Source organism: Somniosus microcephalus, chromosome 10, assembly GCF_052327205.1.
Source record: "Somniosus microcephalus isolate GS21.2 chromosome 10, FLI_Smic_1.0, whole genome shotgun sequence".
Classification (NCBI taxonomy): Eukaryota; Metazoa; Chordata; class Chondrichthyes; order Squaliformes; family Somniosidae; genus Somniosus; species Somniosus microcephalus.
In genome coordinates, this window is record NC_140996.1 from 217,369,729 (window position 1) to 217,391,794 (window position 22,066).

Below are 22,066 nucleotides of genomic sequence, written 5' to 3' on the forward strand. Positions count from 1 at the left end.
GGGCATCTTTTAACTGGTTTATGGTAATTTACCTGGCCAGCAGCCTTTGCCTAAGCTCTGACCAATTCCAACCTTTTACCTGGTTTACGGTAATTCACCTGGTCAGGCAGCCTTTTTGCTGCTACACTATAAACCAATTTTCAAACAGCGGTTTCGAATCGCTAACCCCACCTTCCAGTTCTGACTGGAGGAACTTATAATTAATGATATTAAAATGGACAAATGGTCTGGATGAGAGAAAAATCAAGCTTTATTAACTAAATAAACTATACCACACGAACACAGTAATTACAGTAAAATTGCTTAAATGGGGGGAAGGCAGATGGCAAAAACGAGGGATTGATGGCTACAATGTTGATTAAACAATCTTAGCAACTTCCCCTTAATTACCACCCCTAACGCCTTACTAGGTTGCCTTGCTGAGGAGTCAGAAACCCTGCTCACCTGGGGTCCAGCGAAGTAAGAGAGAGATAGCTTCTCAGGAGCTATCTTTTATATCCTGCCAACTCCTGTTTGGCGCTGAAAAGGTCTGTGTGCAAAACTCGCGCCCAAAAGTTCCAATACACAAAAGAAAGGCTGTGATTGGCTGATTCAAAGTGGTTGGAGTGATTTAATGCGTCTGCACTCTGGGGCCGAAGTGTACCCGCCCACATCCGGAGTTCACCTGGGCTAAACAAAGGGAATCCAACTGCTGTATTGTCTGAGTCAATGGGTGATTCAAAACCTCATTCGTTTCTTAACTGTTCGATATCAAAAGTCTTCTCCGTGGTTTAGGTGTATCCATTGTGTGTGAGTGGTGTTCGAATGGGTTTGGATTTCTCTGTGTAAACAGAAACCGATTGTTCTGCGGTTTAGTTCTCAAGTGGATAATTCCTTATGTCAATATCCTGCAGTTTCGTGTAAACAAACCTTGCCTCTGTAGAAAGGAAACTCCCTGGTTTGATTGACAGGTCTATCTGCCACTGTGTGATCCTCCCACTTACACAGAGATCACGGGCTGCTTATCCAAGCCCTATTGTTCTTGGCCAATGCTTTCTCTGACAGCCATTTTAAAATCTTTGTGATTGACCAAACTCCAGGGAACAATTTTATTAATAAAAATGTACTGTCATTAAGGTGTGTGAATTTTTCCACAGAACTCCTCGATTCCGGTGTTGTCCATGTGCTGTCCATCTCAACGCAGCCTTTTGCGGTTCTGGGCACGTTTTAAAACATTGTCCTACCCAGAGACAATTCAAATCACGTAATTCTTCGTCCACGATGTGGACCAATATTTCCCGATCTTCAGGGAAAATAGGGGAATTTTGTGAACCCCTACATTTAGCGGGCACAGTCTAAAAATTAGAGCCGACCTTTCAGGAGTGAAATTAGGAAACACTTCTACACACAAAGGGTGGTAGAAGTTTGGAACTCTCTTCTGCAAATGGCAATTGGTGCTAAGGTCAATTATTAACTTTAAATCTGAGATTGATAGATTTTTGTTAACCAAAGATATTAAGGGATATGGGGCAAAGGCGAGTATATGGCGTTAGATCACAGATCAGCCATGATCTCATTGAATGGCGGAACAGGCTCAAGGGGCTCAATGGCCTCCTCCTGCTCCTATGTTCCTATGACACATTGAACCAAATGACCTCCTTTGGCGCTGTAAACTTTGATGGTTTTACATGGTCCTCCCTGGCTCAGGTGTCAGATAACTGAGTCTGCCACAGAAGATTGACTTGGTTCAAATCTACAACAGCCACGTGTGTCATCTTGGAACCAAATTCACCCTAAAAAGGTCCTGCTTACTTTAATTCCCCCTCTTTCAAGGACCATAGTCACTTACAGTGATGAAATCGGGGGACAGGGATAAGGAAAGAAAGGCTTGCATTTATATAGTGCCTTCCTACACTCTCAGGACGTCTCAAAGCACTGTACAGCCAATGAAATTATTTTTAAGTGTAGTCACTGTTGTAATGTAGGAAACGTGGCAGCCAATTTGTGCACAGCAAGCTCCCACAAACAGCTATGAGATAATGGCCAGATCATCTGTTTTAGGTATAGAAACAGAAAATGCTGGAAATACTCAGCAGGTCAGGCAGCATCTGTGGAGAGCTGAACAGAGTTAATGTTTGATTCCTCCTCATCTCAGTCTTAAATGCAGTTTTGGTCTCTTTCTACTTGCCTTAGAGGCGGTGCAATGAAGGTACACTAGATTGATCCCTAGGATGAGGGGGCTGTCCTATGAGGAGAGCTTGAGTAGATTGGGCCTATATTCTCTGAAGTTTAGAAGAATGATAGGTGACCAGTTAAGACTGAGATGAGGAGGAATTTCTTCACTCTGAGGGTTGTGGATCTTTGGAATTCCCTACCCCAGAGGGCTGTGGATGCTGAGTCATTAAGTATATTCAAGGCTGAGAGAGATAGATTTTTGAACACTAAGGGAATTAAGGGATTTGGGGATCGGGCGGGAAAGTGGAGTTGAGGTCGAAGATCAGCCATGATCTTTTTGAATGGCGGAGCATGCTTGAAGGGCCGTATGGCCTACTCCTGCTCCTAATTCTTATGTTCTTATGGCCCCTCATCCTGAGACTATGGCCCTCTAGTTCCAGATTCTCCAGCCAAGGGAAACAACCTCTCAGCATCTACCCTGTCAATTGCCCTCAGAATCTTACATGTTTCAATGAGATCACCTCTCATTCTTCTAAACTAGAAGAAAGAGTATAGACCCAATCTACTCAATCTCTCCTCATTGGATTTGTTTCTAGAGAGAGAAAGGATTGAGGGATAGGGTGAGAATACAGGTGGGTGGAGCTGAGATCAAACAAGCAGAGGTCTAGGTTTTTACAAGGACTTCTAAAGAAATGGTTGAGGGTACCCAGAGACAGGATGGCTTTGCATTCGATCCTCCTTCATATTGAAGGCCCATTTAATTTCACCAGTCTGCAATCATTCCATTGCTTTTAGCAGAGGCTAATTTTATACTGGAATAAATTACTACTGGTGGTGGAATTTAAATTCAATTCAATTTAATTCTGGAATTAAATGTTAGTCTTAGTAATGGCGACCATGATACCATTGTCGATTGTTGCAAAAACCCATCTGGTTCACTAATGTTCCTTAGGGAAGGAAATCTGCCGTCCTTACCTGGTCTGGCCTACATGTGACTCCAGACCCACAGCAATGTGGTTGACTCTTAATGCCCTCTGAAATGGCATAGCAAGCCACTCAGTTGTAAACAACCGCTACGGAAAACAATAAGAATAAAACCAGACGGACCACCCGGCATCGACCTCGGCACCAGAAACGACAACGACAACGACAACGACAAACCCAGCCCCGTCGACCCTGCAAAGTCCTCCTTACCAACATCTGGGGGTTTGTGCCAAAATTGGGAAAGCTGTCCCACAGACTAGTCAAGCAACAGCCTGACATAGTCATAATTACCGAATCATACCTTACAACCAATGTCACAGACACCACCATCACCATCCCTGGGTATGTCCTGTCCCACCGGCAGGACAGACCCACCAGAGGTGGTGGCACCGTGGTATACAGTCGGGAGGGAGTAGCCCTGGGAGTCCTCAACATTGACTCAGGACCCCATGAGGTCTCATGGCATCAAGTCAAACATGGGCAAGGAAACCTCCTGCTAATTACCACCTACCGCCCTCCCTCAGCTGATGAATCAGTACTCCTTCATGTTGAACACCAATTGGAAGAAGCACTGAGAGTAGCAAGGGCACAAAATGTCCTCTGGGTGGGGGACTTCAATGTCCATCACCAAGAGTGGCTCGGTAGCACCACAACTGACCGAGCTGGCCGAGTCCTAAAGGACATAGCTGCCAGACTGGGTCTGCGACAGGTGGTGAGGGAACCAACAAGAGGGAAAAACCTACTTGATCTCGTCCTCACCAATCTACCTGTTGCAGATGCATCTGTCCATGACAGCATTGGTGGAAGTGACCACCGCACAGTCCTTGTGGAGATGAAGTCCCGTCTTCATGTTGAGGATACCCTCCACCGTGTTGTGTGGCACTACCACCGTGATAAATGGGACAGATTTCGAACAGATCTGGCAACTCAAAACTGGGCATCCATGAGGCGCTGTGGGCCATCAGCAGCAGCAGAATTGTATTCAACCATAATCTGTAACCTCATGGCCCTGCATATCCCTCACTCTACCATTACCATCAAGCCGAGAGATCAACCCTGGTTTAACGAAGAGTGCAGGAGAGCATGCCGGGAACAGCACCAGGCATACCGAAAAATGAGGTGTCAACCTGGTGAGGCTACAACACAGGACTACTTGCATGCCAAACAACGGAAGCAACATGCGATAGACAGAGCTAAGCGATCTCACAACCATCGGATCAAATCAAAGCTCTGCAGTCCTGCCACATCCAGTCATGAGTGGTGGTGGACAATTAAACAGTTAACAGGAGGAGGAGGCGCCAAAAATATCCCCATCTCAATGATGGTGGAGCCCAGCACGTGAGTGCAAAAGACAAGGCTGAAGCATTTGCAACTATCTTCAGCCAGAAGTGCCGAGTGGATGATCCATCTCGGCCTCCTCCTGAGGTCCCCAGCATCACAGATGCCAGTCTTCAGCCCATTCAATTCACTCCACGTGATGTCAAGAAACAGCTGAAGACACTGGATACTGCAAAGGCTATGGGCCCTGACAACATTCCGGCAATAGTACCGAAGACTTGTGCTCCAGAACTAGCTGCGCCCCTAGCCAAGCTGTTCCAGTACAGCTACAACACTGGCATCTACCCGGCAATGTGGAAAATTGCCCAAGTATGTCCTGTCTACAAAAAGCAGGACAAATCCGACCCGGCCAATTACCGTCCCATCAGTCTACTCTCAATCATCAGCAAAGTGATGGAAGGTGTCGTCGACAGTGCTATCAAGCGGCACTTACTCAGCAATAACCTGCTAACTGACGCACAGTTTGAGTTCCGCCAGGGCCACTCAGCTCCTGACCTCGTTACAGCCTTGGTCCAAACATGGACAAAAGAGCTGAACTCAAGAGGTGAGGTGAGAGTGACTGCCCTTGACATCAAGGCAGCATTTGATCGAGTGTGGCATCAAGGAGCCCTAGCAAAACTGAAGTCAATGGGAAGCAAGGGGAAAACTCTCCATTGGTTGGAATCATACCTAGCACAAAGGAAGTTGGCTGTGGTTGTTGGAGGTCATTCATCTCAATCACATGGCATCACTGCAGGAGTTCCTCAGGGCAGTGTCCTAGGCCCAACCATCTTCAGCTGTTTCATCAATGACCATCCCTCCATCATAAGGTCAGAAGCGGGGATGTTCGCTGATGATTGCACACTGTTCAGCACCATTCGAGACTCGTCAGATACTGACGCAGTCCGTGTCCATATGCAGCAAGACCTGGACAACATTCAGACTTGGGCTGACAAGTGGCAAGTAACATTCGCACCGCACAAGTGCCAGGCAATGACCATCTCCAACAAGCGAGACTCTAACCATCTCCCCTTGACATTCAATGGCATTACCATCGCTGAATCCCCCACTATCAACATCCTGGGGCTTACCATTGATCAGAAACTGAACTGGACCAGCCATATAAATACTGTGGCTACAAGAGCAGGCCAGAGGCTGGGAATTCTGCAGCGAGTGTCTCACCTCCTGACTCCCCAAAGCCTTTCCACCATCTACAAGGCACAAGTCAGGAGTGTGATGGAATACTTTCCACTTGCCTGGATGAGTGCAGCTCCAACAACACTCAAGAAGCTCGACACCATTCAGGATAAAGCAGCCCGCTTGATTGGCACTCCATCCACCACCTTCAACATTCACTCCCTCCACTAGCGGCGCACTGTGGCTGCAGTGTGTACCATCTACAAGATGCACTGCAGCAACTCGCCAAAGCTCCTTCAACAGCACCTTCCAAACCCGCTACCTCTACCACTTAGAAGGACAAGGGCAGCAGACGCATGGGAACATCACCACCTACAAGTTCCCCTCCAAGCCACACACCATCCTGACTTGGACCTGTATCGCCGATCCTTCACTGTCGCTGGGCCAAAATCCTGGAACTCCCTTCCTAACAGCATTGGGGGTGTACCTACACCATATGGACTGCAGCGGTTCAAGAAGGCGGCTCACCACCATCTTCTCAAGGGCAATTAGGGATGGGCACTAAATGCAGACCTAGCCAGCGACGCCCAAAATCCCATCAATGAATAAAAAAAAACTACTGTGCAAGTGAAAATTTACAGGCTCCAGGAAGTATTTAATATCACCCAACCTTTTTTTTTTGAAATCCTGTACATCAAGTTATAATTACCCTGGAATACCTTAGGAGATATATTAATCAAATTTAGTGACCGGATTCTCAATCGCACCAGGTCTTAATCCATTGGAGAAAAGAAAACTTGGCATTTGTAACATTAATATCGAGAGGTCTAATGTGGTGACGCACAACTGGTTTTGTGCCATTCCCTGAGACAGCTCAGCACTGTCAAAGGCAGAAGTACAAAGCCTGCCTCACGTGGACATAGAAACATAGAAGATAGGAGCAGGAGTAGGCCATTCGGCCCCTCGAGCCTGCTCCGCCATTCAATGAGATCATGGCTGATCATCCAAATTCAGTACCCTGTCCCTGCCTTCTCCCCATATCCCTTGATCCCTTTAGCCTTAAGAAATATATCCAACTCCTTCTTGAATATATTTAATGAATTGGCCTCCACCGCCCTCTGTGGCAGAGAATTCCACAGGTTCACCACTCTCTGGGTGTAGAAATTCCTCCTCATCTCAGTCCTAAATGGCTTACCCCTTATCCTTAGACTATGACCTCTGGTTCTGGACTCCCCGGCCATCAGGAACATCCTTCCTGCATCTAGTCTGTCCAGGCCTGACGGAATTTTATAGGTTTCGATGAGATCCCCTCTCAATCTTCTAAACTCCAGTGAGTATAAGCCCAATCGACACAATCTCTCCTCATACGTCATTCCTGCCATCCCAGGTATTGGGCCGCAATTGAAGCCGCATATATTTCTTTCAAAATTTATCAGCTGAACTCCATCGACTAATGGCATTGATGAGTATCCCAATTGTGTTTCATGCTTGAGTAGAGGACAGGGGAGCTGATTGAAGCACACGGCACGTTCAGTCTTTGATCATTACCATTACTAGGTGCCTGTGACCCTGTAATACAAAAATAATAAACAGAAAATGAGTGCAGTCACCATGAACGATATGGGCTGCTCCGCACTGAATCATTTACCGTGATACCAATTACAAGGAACAGTAAGGCTGGTAGATTACATCAATTAGCCCAGCTACCTTGTGTATAATCCATAATCAGACCCCTTCACTGGCTGGGAGAACATTTCCAGTTGGGTAGCAATGTTACCAGTCACTTCACACCGAGTCGACAATGGTAATTTTCTTTTAGCAGTAAGGGTCATCTTTCTTTTGCAGGTTGCTTTCCAGTGTTCTCTTCTGCTCTCCTATCCTCTCCTGAAAGCATTGGCCTGCATTTTGCAGTAAACAATGGTGGAGCTATCAGCACTCACCGTTATTATGGAGTAAATCGGACAGCAACTTCCAGCGTCTGCACATGCGCAGTTAAACGAGGAAATCTGGAAGTCGCTGTCCGATTTGCCCTGCTCCTCCACAAGCTTTGCTACACCGATACCTTGCTGATAGATTCGGCATTAAAATGCATGAAGGGCATAAGTTGCGGTTGTAGTGTATGTAACTGTTCTACCTTTAAGAGAACTATTGTATGTAACCGTTCACCTTTAAGAGAACTATTTTAGGTGTGGCACTACTTTATCTTGGCTGCTGTATACTGTAATACCGACGGTGACCACACCAGTATATAAGTGCTGTGTCAGGATTTATTGGGCAGATTCGCCCTGACCTTCGAATAGTAAAGTCCTGTTTAAGTTACTCTTGTAGTCTGTGTATTACTTCGCTATACAACCCACAGACTTTACAGTGGCGACGAGTTCGATCTTACCCTGCGGCAACAATACTTCTGAAGAAGTAAACGAGCATCGAAAAGAGGCACCCGCCCTCGTCGTTTTGCTGAGAGAAAACTCGAGTCTGCAGACCAAGAAAGGAGGAAGATTTCAAACACGAAGTCTTCCATCAGCAACAGGCACGGATTGTCCCTTCTGCCACAGTGGTGAGTGAGCCGATCAACACGAGAAGCAAGTCGGCCATGGTGACTGTGAGTAAAGGGAAAATAGAAACAAATAAACGGAGGATAAGGGCGGTGCACTCGACCACGGTCGAGGGGGAAAGGAGCCGGACAGAAGTCGGGCCCAGAGGCGCTGAGACTGGGGCAGCGTGGAGCGTCGTGAGACGGCTAGACCGCGACGGCGAAAAAGGCCGGACAACTACAGCGACCACGAGGCGCTGCGACCGGGATCGTAAGGCGCGGGAAGATATAAAAATAAATAAGCCACGGAGAACTCAGCCGCAGCCGGGGAGGAAAGCACCGGACTGCGAGAAGCTGGGAGGCGCGATTGGGGTGAAAAAGGTCGGACAGTCACCGAGGCCACGAAGCGCTGCGACCGGGATCGTAAGGCGCGGGAAGAGATAAAAAAAATAAATCGCGGAGAACTCAGCTGCAGCCGGGGAGGGAAGCACCGGACTGCGAGAGGGCTGGGAGGCGCGATTGAGAGCCGCGCGAGCGGGAGAGACAGAGCCCGAGCGAGAGCCGCGCGAACGGGAGAGACAGAGCCCGAGAGAGAGCGAGCGAGAACCGCGCGAGCGGGAGAGACAGAGCCCGAGGAAGACTGTGCGAGATCCAGCCCCGCGGCTGAAACTGTTCGCCGTCAACGGGTTGTACCCAGCACCGGAGAGACAGAGCCCGAGCGAGGGAGACTGAGCGAGATCCAGCCAGCGGCTGAGACCGTTCGCCGTCAACGGGTTGTACCCAGAGCCGGTTGCCCGGCCGAGAGAAGGGAACGCGCTGAAGCCGAAGCGCAGGCTGCGAACCCCGAAAGCCAGCGGCCGTCGCCCAAGGGAAAAGCTTACCCCTCCCGCCAGGGGAAGAAAAGCGGGAACCGCCATCTTGAAAGTGGGCGGGGAAAGAAGATAAGCGCGGGAAACCGCGGGAAGCCGCCAGTAGGTGGAGAAAAAGACAGAAGCGGGAACCGCCATTTTGAAAGGGGCGGGGAAAGAAGATAAGCGCGGGGAAACCGCCATCTTGGAAAAAAAAAGAGTTAAAGAAATATTTCGTTGTTGTTTATCAGGGAGGTGAAGATGCCTAAGCGTGGTAACATCAACGATTTCGATTCCGAGGTAGAAGATTGGGCCACGTATGTAGAACGCATTGAGATATATTGTGAGGCCAATAAAATAGAGGATGATGATAAAGCTATAACCTTGCTAAACTCGATGGGGGCGAAGACATACGGGCTATTGAAGCATCTTCTAGCACCAGTTAAACCGGCGGATCAAACCTTCGATAATATTGTTGCTGTTCTGAAGGATCACTTGAACCCCACACCGCTGATGTTGGCGGAACGATTCAAATTTTATGCGAGAACGCAACGGAAAGAGGAAAGCAATGCGGAATACTTGGTCGAACTGCATAGGCTAGCGAAATACTGCCAGTTTGGAGGAAACCTGACAGAGGCATTGCGAGACAAGTTCGTGTGCGGGTTGTCGAAGGAAGGAACGCAAAAGCGACTGCTCGAAGAGAACGACCTTACACTGGATAGGGCTGTCCTTATTGCAGCATCACACGAAGCCGCAGCGAAAGGAACTGCAGAAATGCAGCTGAAGGCAGCGGTCCTCAGTGTGGATCAAATTACTTCGGGTGCAACGAAATGTTATCGTTGTGGGAAGACAACACACGACCAGAACCAATGCTGGTTTAAAAACCAGGACTGTAGGAAATGTGGCAAACTGGGTCACATAGCCAAAGTATGCCGGTCAGGGAAGAAGACCAACAACCAAAAAAAAAAAGCCATCACAGGAAAAGTACAACAAAGTACACAAGGTGGTTGAGAAGAGTTCAGATGAACAGAATTCGGATTCAGACCCAAGCGGCCAGGAACTGGGTAGTCTGAGAATTCATAATGTGAGTAAGGAAGCTGACCTACAAACTATCTGGGTCATGCTAAAAATAGCCGGAGTCCAAGTGAGAATGGAATTGGACACTGGATCAGCCCTATCAGTCATAAATCGAAGGGATTACAACCGGCTATTCTCACATATACCCTTGAGAGATACCAAGTTCGTATTGCAGACATACACGGGGCATAAAGTATACCCCATGGGAAAGATAAGAGTCAAGGTGAGAGACAGGGGCAAAGAACACCCCGGAATGGACTTATACATACTACCTGAGGGAGGACCACCACTTCTAGGACGGGAGTGGATCAAGAAAATAGGCATGGAATGGCACTACCTCAAAGCAATAACGAGTGAGGACTCGGGGCAGACAATCAGCTCAGACTCTGAAACGGATGACGATAAGACCAGCCCAAGCATGAAAGACAAGTCTAAAATGAACTTGCTGACTAAGGTTGGTAGAACGAATGTGGGCATAAAGGCTTATGCTCCAGAGGAGAACAAAGTTTCAGAACAGAATTCCTCTGAACAACAACAACATAGCTTGACAGAGAATTCTGAGTCTGTTCAAGTTACAGACATATATATTACTGAGGAACATCGAGCTCGAACGCAAACTTATTTCAGATTACGACAGCAATTAGAACAATTGAATTGCCGTCTCGAGCAAGAGATGAAAGCAATGAAAAAGTTCTATGATACCGAATGGGAGAATCTGGAAAGACAACAGAAGCAGCTGGGGAAGAAAAGGGAGCAGGAGCACACAAACCGTCTGCACGAGGAGGCCAAACGAATCAAAGCTGATTCGGCTTCTGAAGGGGCGTGCTCCAATCCGGTGGAACAAGATGTGCCGCAACTGAAGGCGCTGGTTAGCAGGTTGCAGGTAGAAAAAGCTGAGTTGGTCGACATGACTTCCGAGCTCCTACTGAAGTTGGGTGCAGCATCACCGGACGATTCATTTGTGGAAATTCGAATGATGCAGGCTGCGGATGATGGCGAAGTAGAAGCAGCAAAGGAGCCCCAGGACAAGGTTCTAAACAGCCCTGCAGCTAATGGAAAAGGGATGAGGACAGAAGAGTTAACAGTCAGCCAACTCCTCCAGGGCAAGGTTATAAACAGCCCTGTAGTTAATGGAAAAGGGATGATGGCAGAAGAGTTAACAGTCAGCCAACTCATTCATATGCTGAGGGATAAAACTCTAAAATGGGAAAAACTTAAATACGAGCCTCAATCTTCAAAGGGAAGGGAGCTCTCAAAAGTCATTGGAAGAGCTGAGGTGGCAACCCAGACTGAGAAGTCTGCAGCAGAACAGCCCTTGGATGCCAAAAGTACGCTGACGCACGGCAATGTAGAACAACAGAATACTGAAACAGCTACTTCAGTAGAGGGATTGAATAGTCCGATCAATCAGTCTCCGAATGAAGTTGAAGTATTGAAATCACAAATGAGGTCATTAGTAAAAGACTTGCAGGAAGCCCAGAAAAAGCGGGATGAATCTGAACGCATGATGAAGTCTCTTCAGGACAGATGTCGGGATTTGGAACAAAAGTCGGCTAACATCCAGCTGGGTAAGGAGGAAATAGAAGACCCTCTCGCTGGCCTAGCTCAGGACGACACCGAATATTACCATGATCTGTTGAGTGACACTGAATATTACGAGGACCTGGTCTGCCCAGCTTGTGCCGAGAACTCCCAAAGTGCCGAAATCAGGATGAATCACTTAAAGTCTAAGGAACATAGGGAGATGGTGGCATTACAGCTGGCAGCTGACAATGGAGCCCCGAGAGTCTCCAAGAAGCAAAAAAGGAAAAGACGAAGCAGAAGATGATGACCATCTGAACCATTATTACCTCTACCCGATCACACATGTGGTCCCCCGAACGGAGCCAAATCAGTTGGAAAGTAGGAAAATTTCCCAAGGCAATCCAACTGTTTTTTGTTTGTTTTAAAAAGTCAGCAATGCTGGCTCAGAAGTGATGGAAGTAAAGCTGTTAAGTCTAGGGAAGGACTATGGGATGAGTCCCTCTAGCAAGGTGACCCGACTACACCACGGAGGCGTGGTCCGGACCGAGTCAAGAAGATCAGAGACTGAATCTGTGAACTGTTTCCCGCAGAGACTGAATCTGTGAACTGTTTTACATAATTTGTATATATGTTCTAATGATATGGTTAATGGGGAATAAGTATGTTGTAAGCTAAAAAGGGAGGATTGTAGTGTATGTAACTGTTCTACCTTTAAGAGAACTATTGTATGTAACCGTTCACCTTTAAGAGAACTATTTTAGGTGTGGCACTACTTTATCTTGGCTGCTGTATACTGTAATACCGACGGTGACCACACCAGTATATAAGTGCTGTGTCAGGATTTATTGGGCAGATTCGCCCTGACCTTCGAATAGTAAAGTCCTGTTTAAGTTACTCTTGTAGTCTGTGTATTACTTCGCTATACAACCCACAGACTTTACAGTGGTAGTTACCCACTAGTTATCCACTAAACATGCCAGAGTTAGGGCTGGTGCATTCAGGTGGTAGTGAATTCTTAATGGCGTGATAAGTCTTAATTACTGCCAAACAACCTCTCTGGCTCTGAAAATTTAATTTTACAAGTGTGGAGTCTCATTCCTTCAGAATTTAATTATTGTTGGGAGATTTCAAATTTTTTTGATGTTTTTACTTTTTCTTTCTGTCTTTTACCTCTCTCTTAATTCCATCTTTCTTTCGCTCTCTTTTTTCGCTTTCTGTACAAGATTTTATATTAAATTAAATGTTCTAACTTACACTTCCTGGTTTAGAATCTGCATGCCTCAGTGAGGATTCTTCAATCTGATTGGTTGAATAGCCGCACTGTTGCTTTTCCTGCTCACAGATCCCCTGGAGAGGGTGCCATGCTGGAAAGGAGCTCCAGGAACCCTAAGCTGCCGCTTCAAAAACCCACAAAAAGTCTGTGGGCAGCTGTAAGCGTAATGAACGGCGAGCACTGTTCCCTCGCCGCTGACAGCAAATTCTGAGCCACTGTCTCTTGTAGCGGTGCAGTCCCATGAGCTTATAGTGCCTCTAGTGACTCACCCTGAGTGGCCATTCTTCCCGTGTGTGTGTGTGTGTGTGTGTGAAGACTATTTGACCACGCATGACATTATATCTGAGTGAAAACCTGTTTTTTTCCCTACTTTCCCTGCATGCAGATATTTCCAGCCCAGCATAGATCATTGATGACAATCAGGAGAACAAACCCCTGGCTACATTTTTCCCTTCCGTAGCCCATGGGACACCGAGCCCAACTGGTACAAACAGCTGTTGCCTTGGCTGAGACATTGCTAAGGCAGAATGGGCTCGAGATTGAACCTGGGACCATCTTGTCTCGACGGTGCTGCGTTTACCCAGTGAGCCACTGGGACAATGCGTTGGGTAGGTTTAGCAACTCTTGCATCAAACCACATCGGAGGTGACAGATTGACTGAAACACTAGAGGGCGGATCTCATTGGGCTAATACTTCTACTTTCTTACTTTTAAAACACCAGAGTGCTAGGTTACAATAACTACTTGCATATTAATTCCATAACTAGGCAGTGGGATCTTCAATTTTTGTATCTGTATATGAAATTAAAATGCATGTGTTATCTCAGGACCCCACATGGTAGAATACCTCACTCCCCTTAAATAATCCCTACTTCTTGCAATCTACAGGTTTTAAAACTAAACCTGCACCATCTAACCACTACTTAAGTCTGAGTCCGTTTGCTTCAGTTGGTAGCACTTCCATTTCTGGGTCAGAGGACTGTCAGGCTGATACTTTGGTGCAGTATGGAGGGAGCACTGTAGTGTCAGAGGTACCATTATTCAGCCGAGGGGTTAGATTTTCTGCCCATTGATTATGAACTGGCAGAAGATTGGCCCCCAAATGTTAAACTGCGGTCCAACCTGCATATTGCCATTCAAGGCTTTTGGTCGAAGGGTAATTCCTTTGAACTGTTATTGATACGTCCCTTTTATATCTTTTAGACATCCGGCATAATAATGTGGCAATTTCCAGAGATGGCCTTCATGCATGATAACAACCTACAGCCATTTGGATGCTGTCGCTATACATTGGCTTGTGAATGATGTTTATCAAGAAGCAGTGGCATCCTTCCCTATCATCACAACTTGCTGTACCATTATTGTGGTCATCCCGCATCTCAGGAGATGCAATTGTGCCTTTAATAACGACATAAGTCAAAGAGTTGGATGTGAAAAACTCATTTATGGAGATATGACGTATAACTTTACAAATACATGACTTTTAACTTGGACACAAAGGAACATAGAAACATAGGAATTAGACAAAAATGACCAAGGTCCATCGAGTTCACCTACCATCCTGGTAGTCGTACGATACAATGATAATGGAGTTGTTGACCAATTGTAGCAATCAATCTCTATCGATTAGTCTACATGATGCGAGGAAAGTTCAGTGGTGGAGAGTTTTGGGAACCATAGGTCCAAAGTTACTTGATCCTCCCAAGCAATGCTACACTTAGCATGTGTCATGTCTCAAATTACTCACATAGCATATCCCACAATCTTACAAAGTTTCCGCAAAATTAAGTATATAAATGGTAGAGCTGCTACAATTGATATCAGTGTCCCTGGGTGAGTAAGGGAAGAAAGAAAATCAGGCAGGGTTCCTGCACTTGCCTCTAGCTAGTGACCTGTTTAACAGTGGAAATGTGTAGATGCCAGATGTGGACATTATCAGCTCAGCTATGATGCTTTCCCATGATTGAGTAACTTGTTAATGTTTGCTGTTTGGACTCGCACTTGAAGAATGGTCACTTGGCCAAGACAATGGAGCATGGTAGGTACTTGTGGAAGCCAATGTAAGTCAGCAAGACAAAGGAAATTAAAATGTTAACAGAATCGGAAAAGTCACTAGAACTTTGTTTCTTCCTCTGTACCTTTTTCTTGACCCTTATTTCTTTTTGGTGGTGCATCTGTCCCCTTCTCTTGGACCATCTTCACCTTCTCCAACCTTCTCAGGTGGTTCATGTGCTTGGAGCAGGTTTGCCATATAAAGTAGCGTAGTGGTTGTTACTGGACTGATAACGCAGGGGATGAGTAAAAGTGGTCATGAAGCTATCAGATTGTCGTAAAAACCCAACTAGTTCACTAATGTTCTTTAGGGGAGGAAAACCGCCGTCCATACCCCGGCCTACATGTGACACCAGTCCCACACCATGCCGTTGACTCTTAATTGCCCTGTGAAGTGGCCTAGCAAGCCACTCAATTAAGGGCAACTAGGGATGCACAATAAATGCTAGCCTCGCTGGAAAGAATAGATTAAAAAAAACTTGGATTTATATAGCGCCTTTCATGACCTCAATATGTCCCAAAGTGCTTTACAGCCACTGAAGTACTTTTGAAGTGTAGTCAGTTGTAGCGTAGGAAATGCAGCAGCTAATTTGCACACAGCAAGGCCCCACAAACGACGTGATAATGACCAGATAATCTGTTTTAGTGGGGTTGGTTGAATGATAAACATTGGCCAGGACACCAGGGGAGAACTCTCCTGCTCTTCTTCGATTTATGCATAAGGGATCCTTGGCTTTATTAATAGAGGCATAGATTACAAAAGCAAGGAAGTTACGCTAAACCTTTATAAATCACTAGTTAGGCCACAGCTGGAGTAGTGTGCCCAATTCTGGGCTCTACACTTTAGGAAAGATGCCAAGGCTTTGGAGAGGGTGCAGAGGAGATTTACTAGACTGGTACCAGGGATGAGGGACTTCAGTTATGTGGAGAGACTAAAGAAGCTGGGATTGCTCTCCTTGGAGCAGAGGAGGTTAAGGGGAAATTTAATAGAGGTGTTCAAAATTATGAGGGGTTTTGATAGAGTAAGTAGGGAAAAACTGCTTCCATTGGCAGAAGGGTTGGTAACCAGCGGACACAAGATTTAAGGTCATTGGTAAAAGAGCCAGAGGTGAGTTGAGGAGAAGTGTATTTACACAGTGATTTATGATGATCCGGAATGCGCTGCCTGAAAGGGCGGTGCGAGCAGCTTCAATAGTAACTTTCAAAAGGGAATTGGATAAATACTTGAAGGGGAGAAAATTGCAGGGCTATGGGGAAAGATCAGGGGAGTGGGGCTAATTGGAGAGCTCTTTCAAAGAGCCAGCACAGGCCCGATGGGATCATCCTTCTATATGGCTCAGTACCACACCAGGCAGAGCATTAACCCATTCAGCCATAATCCTTACCTTCCAGCTGTTCTGTGATGAGCTAATCTTTTATTTTTATAGCAGTGACATCAGACATGAGCAGTGTTTTAGCAGGTGTGATCCTCAGTTTACAGATAAGGTACTGCCTCTAGCGAGAGAATTTATCTCGACAAGCCCATCCCAGCAAACAAATAACTCAAACCAGACGACCAATTGATTCAGAATGGCCTTAATTATTTTACACTGCCAATTGGTCCAATTCTTCCCAACCAGCCACCTCGGTCCTCTCGTTCAGCACCAAACTCCATTACTGCTGCCCGCAAGGTTAGATACCATCGCAAGAGCCAAGCCATCAGCTAATCATAGTTCCCACTTGCACAAACTCTTGAGTCAGAAGATCGTGGGTTCATGTAGGGCTATTTAATGGAACTATTAGTTCTCCTTCCCTGGGGAAGTGCCTGGAAATCAGCCCAGCAACTGGCTGCTGTAGCTTGATCGAAAATCAGGAGCTTGCCCTGTGGGGAGTTGGAGATGCCGACTCTCGTCCCATCACTCCGCGGTGCAACGTGTTACAAGCATTCCGAAGAGGCACCTCAAACAAGCCAGTGATTGGAATTGTGGCCTTTGACAAAAGGTTAAGTGAGCAACACCTGCTTGGAGATGTATTTCCACACAGCATTGGGAGGTGAGGGGTGGAGCAAGTAAACAGAAAAATATCAGTCGGGCAATACAGCTGACGGGATTTGTTTTTCTTTGGTGCAAACTGCCTGTTCTGTTCTAACTGTGCCAATTTATCAATTCTCACGGAGCTGTGTGATGACAAGGTTTTAATTGCGGTTCTGGTCCCTTAAGTATTATTCAACATCTTCTATCATCAGACTGAGAAAAAGGCTAGAAATAAATAAAACATTTCTGAGTTGCCGCGATCAAATGACAACATGGCACTACATTTTTTAATTAAAACAACACTCCTAGCTAGACCAATAGTCAACGTTCTGAAAGGAAGTTGTTGTAGTACCTAGTTTATGCCGTCAGATATCGACACAGCAGCTACAGAGTAAAGGAAAAGTGCAAACGACGGAAGTCTAAACTAAACCCTGAAACGGCTGCTTATGCACCGTAAGTTGGTCAGCAGCTCAGGCAGAAAGAGAGGTCATTATTCTGGGTAGGATCTTTTTTCAGAACTGGCAGAGTCTGATGGAGGAAACCCCTTTACTATGAATAATTATATAGATCACTAGCGGCCTCAACAGACAGTAATTAAGCACTGGAACAGTACAGTAAATGAAAGACTTGCATTTCTATAGCGCCTTTCACGACCACCGGACATCCCAAAGCGCTTTACAGCCAATGAAGTACTTTTGGAGTGTAGTCACTGTTGTAATGTGGAAAACGCAGCAGCCAATTTTGCACACAGCAAGGTCCCACAAACAGCAATGTGATAATGACCAGATAATCTGTTTTTAGCAATGTTGATTGAGGGATAAATATTGGCCCCAGGACACCGGGGAGAACTCCCCCTGCTCTTCTTCGAAATAGTGCGATGGGATCTCACAGGGCAGACGGGGCCTCGGTTTAAGGTCTAATCCGAAAGGCTGTACCAAAGTGCATGAGTATACATTTTTTCTCTCTTTCTCTCTCTAGGCCTGAACACTTTGACATGTTTAGTACGATCATACATTATTTATATTAACTTGGAAACTTTGTCAATGTAATGAATCGCGCTAAACAACCAAAGGATGTGGTTATCGGTTTCCGAATGAACACAAACACTGTGAGCAATTGAATTAATTATTCATGATTTTGTTTTAATTTTACGCTTGAATTTTCCCAGGCTTGGTTTGTTACTCTTGGTGCCTGCCCTTCGAGAGGAAGCGTCCGAGGCATAGAGCTCACACAGTCGGTTCTCAGGTCACACGAATGGCGCGTCCTCCTTCTTTCTTCAAGAGGTGTACTCGTGCCTCTCCAGAATCCCAACTAGATTGCAGCTCTGGGTCCAAAGTTTCCTTTGAAGGTCCTCGTCGTACGAAATGTCCGCAGATTTCGTCTTCTGACCGTTGGCGTAGTAGGAGCCTCCGGCCCCTTCCAAGTCCGGTGAAACTGCCGCGTATATCACAGTGGAAGCTCCCTGGGTCGAGGTCTGCAGGAGAAGAAGAGACAGTGAAAAGAACAAAAGCTGCCAAAATTAGTGGCCCAGAATTTGCTGGCAAAATAACAGCGAGTTTAACGGCGCTGGCTGATATTAATGTGTAATTCGTCCAGGAACTTGTGGGTTGCAAATCGCCACAAGTTGCTGGACGGTTGGCGCCACTCCGCTGTTAGCCTCACGAAAACAGCATCTCACCCTCAACACCCCCGTGAGTTTCAAGAAATTGCTGCATTTGCGCATTAATTACCAATTAAACTCGCCGCAGAAAGTTAGGGCTGGTACTTAACAGCGTAAGGACCCTTTTAATGACAAGAGTTATGTTCCTCAAATGACACTCAACCTCTCTAGCCCAAAAAGGGAACAATTAAAACTGTAGCGTCTCATTCCTGCAGGTAGTAAATTGTTTTTTTGGAGATTTTTAAAATTTAAAATTTGATTTTTTTCCCCTTTTCCTTTCTGTCTCTTAACCCAATCTTTCTTTCCTCCTCTTTATTTCCCTTTCTGTGCCTGATTTTATTCTAATTCACCTTATATCCTTCTCCGTCCTTCCTATTCCTCGTCTATATGCTTCCTTTCAGCATCATCCATAGCATTGATGCATTTAAGGGTAAGCTAGATAAGCACATGTGGGAGAAAGGAATAGAAGGGTATGTAGATGATGAGGGGTGGGAGGAGCCTCGTGTGGAGCAGAAACACTGACGAAGACCAGTTGGGCCGAATGGCCTGTTTCTGTGCTGTAAATTCTATGCAATTCTCTAACTTCCAGAGTGTGGGGACAAGTCAACTGAAGGCTGTGCCATCGATGATGGAATGGAGAGAGGAAAGCCAAAGGAGGGCAGGGTTGGAACACCACTGGCAAATAGGTCTGGAGGAGGTATGCTGTCATCAGCTACCCTCTCTCTGCCAGCACCCTCGATTCTACAACCACTTCTATGCCGTCTGACTGCTTGTCCAACATCAAGTATCACAATGGTCCTGGGCATTGCAGTGAGCCACGGCGAGAATCTGCATTTCAATTCAGTCCAGATTAAAGTCCCCTCTCTCTGACTAGGAGCTTTAAGTGAAATAACTTTGGGCAGTCTCACCTCTACTCCAACAAGCCACAAGTCTACAGCACAAAACTACCAGTGATCTGACAATAATTGGTATTGCGTTGGCACGCTCACTCAGAGGGGCTATGAGGAGGGCTGGAGTGGGAAATACACAAATCACAATGATGCGCTATGGAACGCTTAAGATGCATTAGCTTGGAAATTGGGCTCTTTGAATATTAACGCATCAATGCTTAACAACGACAATTTGCATTTATATAGTATCGTTAACATAGTCAATGTGCCGAGATGCTTCATAGACAGAAAAATGGATGCTGAGTATTAGTAGGAATAGAATTAGGAAGTTGTTATAACATTGTCCTTCAACTAAATTTCTCAATAAAAAAAATCGTAGCACGACGCCCAGTTAGGCATCACTGAATTAATTCTGACGCCGCTCGTTAAACGAGATTCTTCATGAAATTAATACTGCGGGGCATCGAAGGAAAATGGCCATCTATAGTGAAGAAATCTAAAAGGTGCCATTCCCTCCATGGTCACCAGAGAACTGAGGTGAGTCTTGAAATGGTTCATTGATATTTTTGATAGAACAAAATGGTGGTGAGGTATGATACTTGGCTCCCAGGTTTGGTGTGAATGTGGTCACACTCTAGGGCTGGTTAGCACGCTGCCCGCCCGACGGAAACAGAGCGGACAGGTGGTTGAAATGGCAGTCAGGCACTTCCCGCAGCTTTCCTGCCCTTGCCTTTGTAACAGCGCTGATTTTGTTGTCAGGAAAGCCTATGACACAATTAGGACCCCAATGTGATTTTAACCTTAGGCTGTTCAAGTCATGCGCAGTGCCAGACCTACCAGCGAAACTTGCCGGCAAGCATCACCATGACCAGAGGAGGCCCAAGTGAGTTTGAATTTTTAATTTATTTTAATGGTTTCCTTGTGGACCAGGAGGAGCTGAATCCACCTCCAGGCCCTACAAGAAAACTTGGGGCCTCCTCTGCTCCGGTCTTCCCTCCCCCTCTCCCGATCCCCATCGGTTCTCCCCACCACCGACCACTTACCTTAATGCCAGGAGACCAGTCCCTCGGGTCCCTGACGGAAGCCTTCTGCCGCGTGAAATTCCACTCCGGCACACCGCCAGGCAGTGATTTCCACCGGGTTTGGTCGGGAGTTGGTCCTCCAACATGGAGTTAAAATGGCTTCCCCCCCCCCCCCCCCCCCGCCACCCTCGGCCCAGCCCCCACACGTCCCAAGTTAAAATCGGGACTTCTGGATCAATAGCAAGTCAGCCTCAGATTTCTGAAATATTAAAACTCCTGGTCACTGCTAATGGCAGGGGAAGGGGGGAGGGTTGAATCTGCAGCATGGTTTCTGCATCGGAGAATTGCATTCATACCATGGATTGTGACACTAATGCAATTTAGCATTGGTACAACAGCTGTAAGATCAGGCCCCAGATATTTAAAAGCACTTTATTCAAACCTAATTAGAAATCCATTTCAACCCTTCATTTCACAGTCAAATGAAGGTTGAGATGAAAGAGTTTCAATATAAGACTGCAGGGGATGAATTGGAGAAGGAAAATAAAAAGCTTAATAGATCTTGACGGGCAAAAAAAAACCTCTTTATATTAGTAGGTAATAGTTTGCCTTTCAAAGGGTACTCGAGAGAATATTTAAATGTGTAACAGTTCCATAGGGCTGGACTTTGTGGGTCTGACTGACAGGTTGGAAATGACCAATAGGCTGCAGTTTGGATACCCCTGCCCCAATGTACTCTCATCCACCTTCTTGTAGACAGTTCATGAGATGCATGAGGAGAGGACTGGAAACACACCCTGTCACCTGCCTGGTAACGCTATATTAGACTGAATGGCCTATAAGACTCAGTGGCCCTATAGGACTGAATGGCCTATAAGATTAAACGGCCTATAGGAGTGAACGCCATATAGGACTGAACGGCCTATAGGAGTGAATGCTATGTAGGACTGTAATGAAATCTGTTTGTTCTTGCCTGTATTCATTTTGCACTCATGTGTATTACCCTCCCCCACACGGTGTATGGTTTCACTTCCTCTTTCCTGACTAACCTGTATGGCTCATTCCTGCGAGCCAGTCAGTGTGTTGAGATGTTAGCTCTGATCTTAGTGATTAAAAGCCAACTTGTTAAAGTCTATTACTTCTAGTTTTGTGGTTATTGAAGGCACATCAAGGACTGAATGGCATATTAGACTGAACGGCCTATAGGACTCAGTGGCCCTATAGGACTGAATGGCCTATAAGATTAAACGGCCTATGGGAGTGAACGCCATATAGGACTGAACGGCCTATAGGAGTGAATGCTATGTAGGACTGAATGGTATAAAGGACTGAATAGCTGACAGGACTATTGTCAGGTACAGAGGCCTAGTGGTTATGTTACTGGACTGATATGCCAGAGGCCTGGACTAATGATCGGGGGACGCGAGTTCAAATCCCATCACGGCAGCTGGGGAATTTAAATTCAGTCAATAAGCTAGTATCAGTAATGATAACCATGAAACTACGGGATTGTCATAAAAACCCATCTGGTTCACTAATGTCCTTTAGGGAAAGAAATCTGCTGTCCTTCACAGAACTTCACA

At 46.1% G+C, this 22,066-nt stretch overlaps 1 protein-coding gene across 1 annotated transcript in view; it reads right to left on the bottom strand.

The window, feature by feature from the left end:
* Window positions 1-18,032: 18,032 nt before the first annotated feature.
* dhrsx (dehydrogenase/reductase (SDR family) X-linked) overlaps window positions 18,033-22,066 on the bottom strand; it is a 292,526-nt gene continuing 288,492 nt past the window's right edge. Inside the window, exon 8 of the mRNA XM_085998312.1 lies at window positions 18,033-18,385. Coding sequence (XP_085854438.1) covers window positions 18,188-18,385 — 198 coding nt within the window. The 3' untranslated portion in view covers window positions 18,033-18,187. The remainder of the gene's footprint in view (window positions 18,386-22,066) is intronic.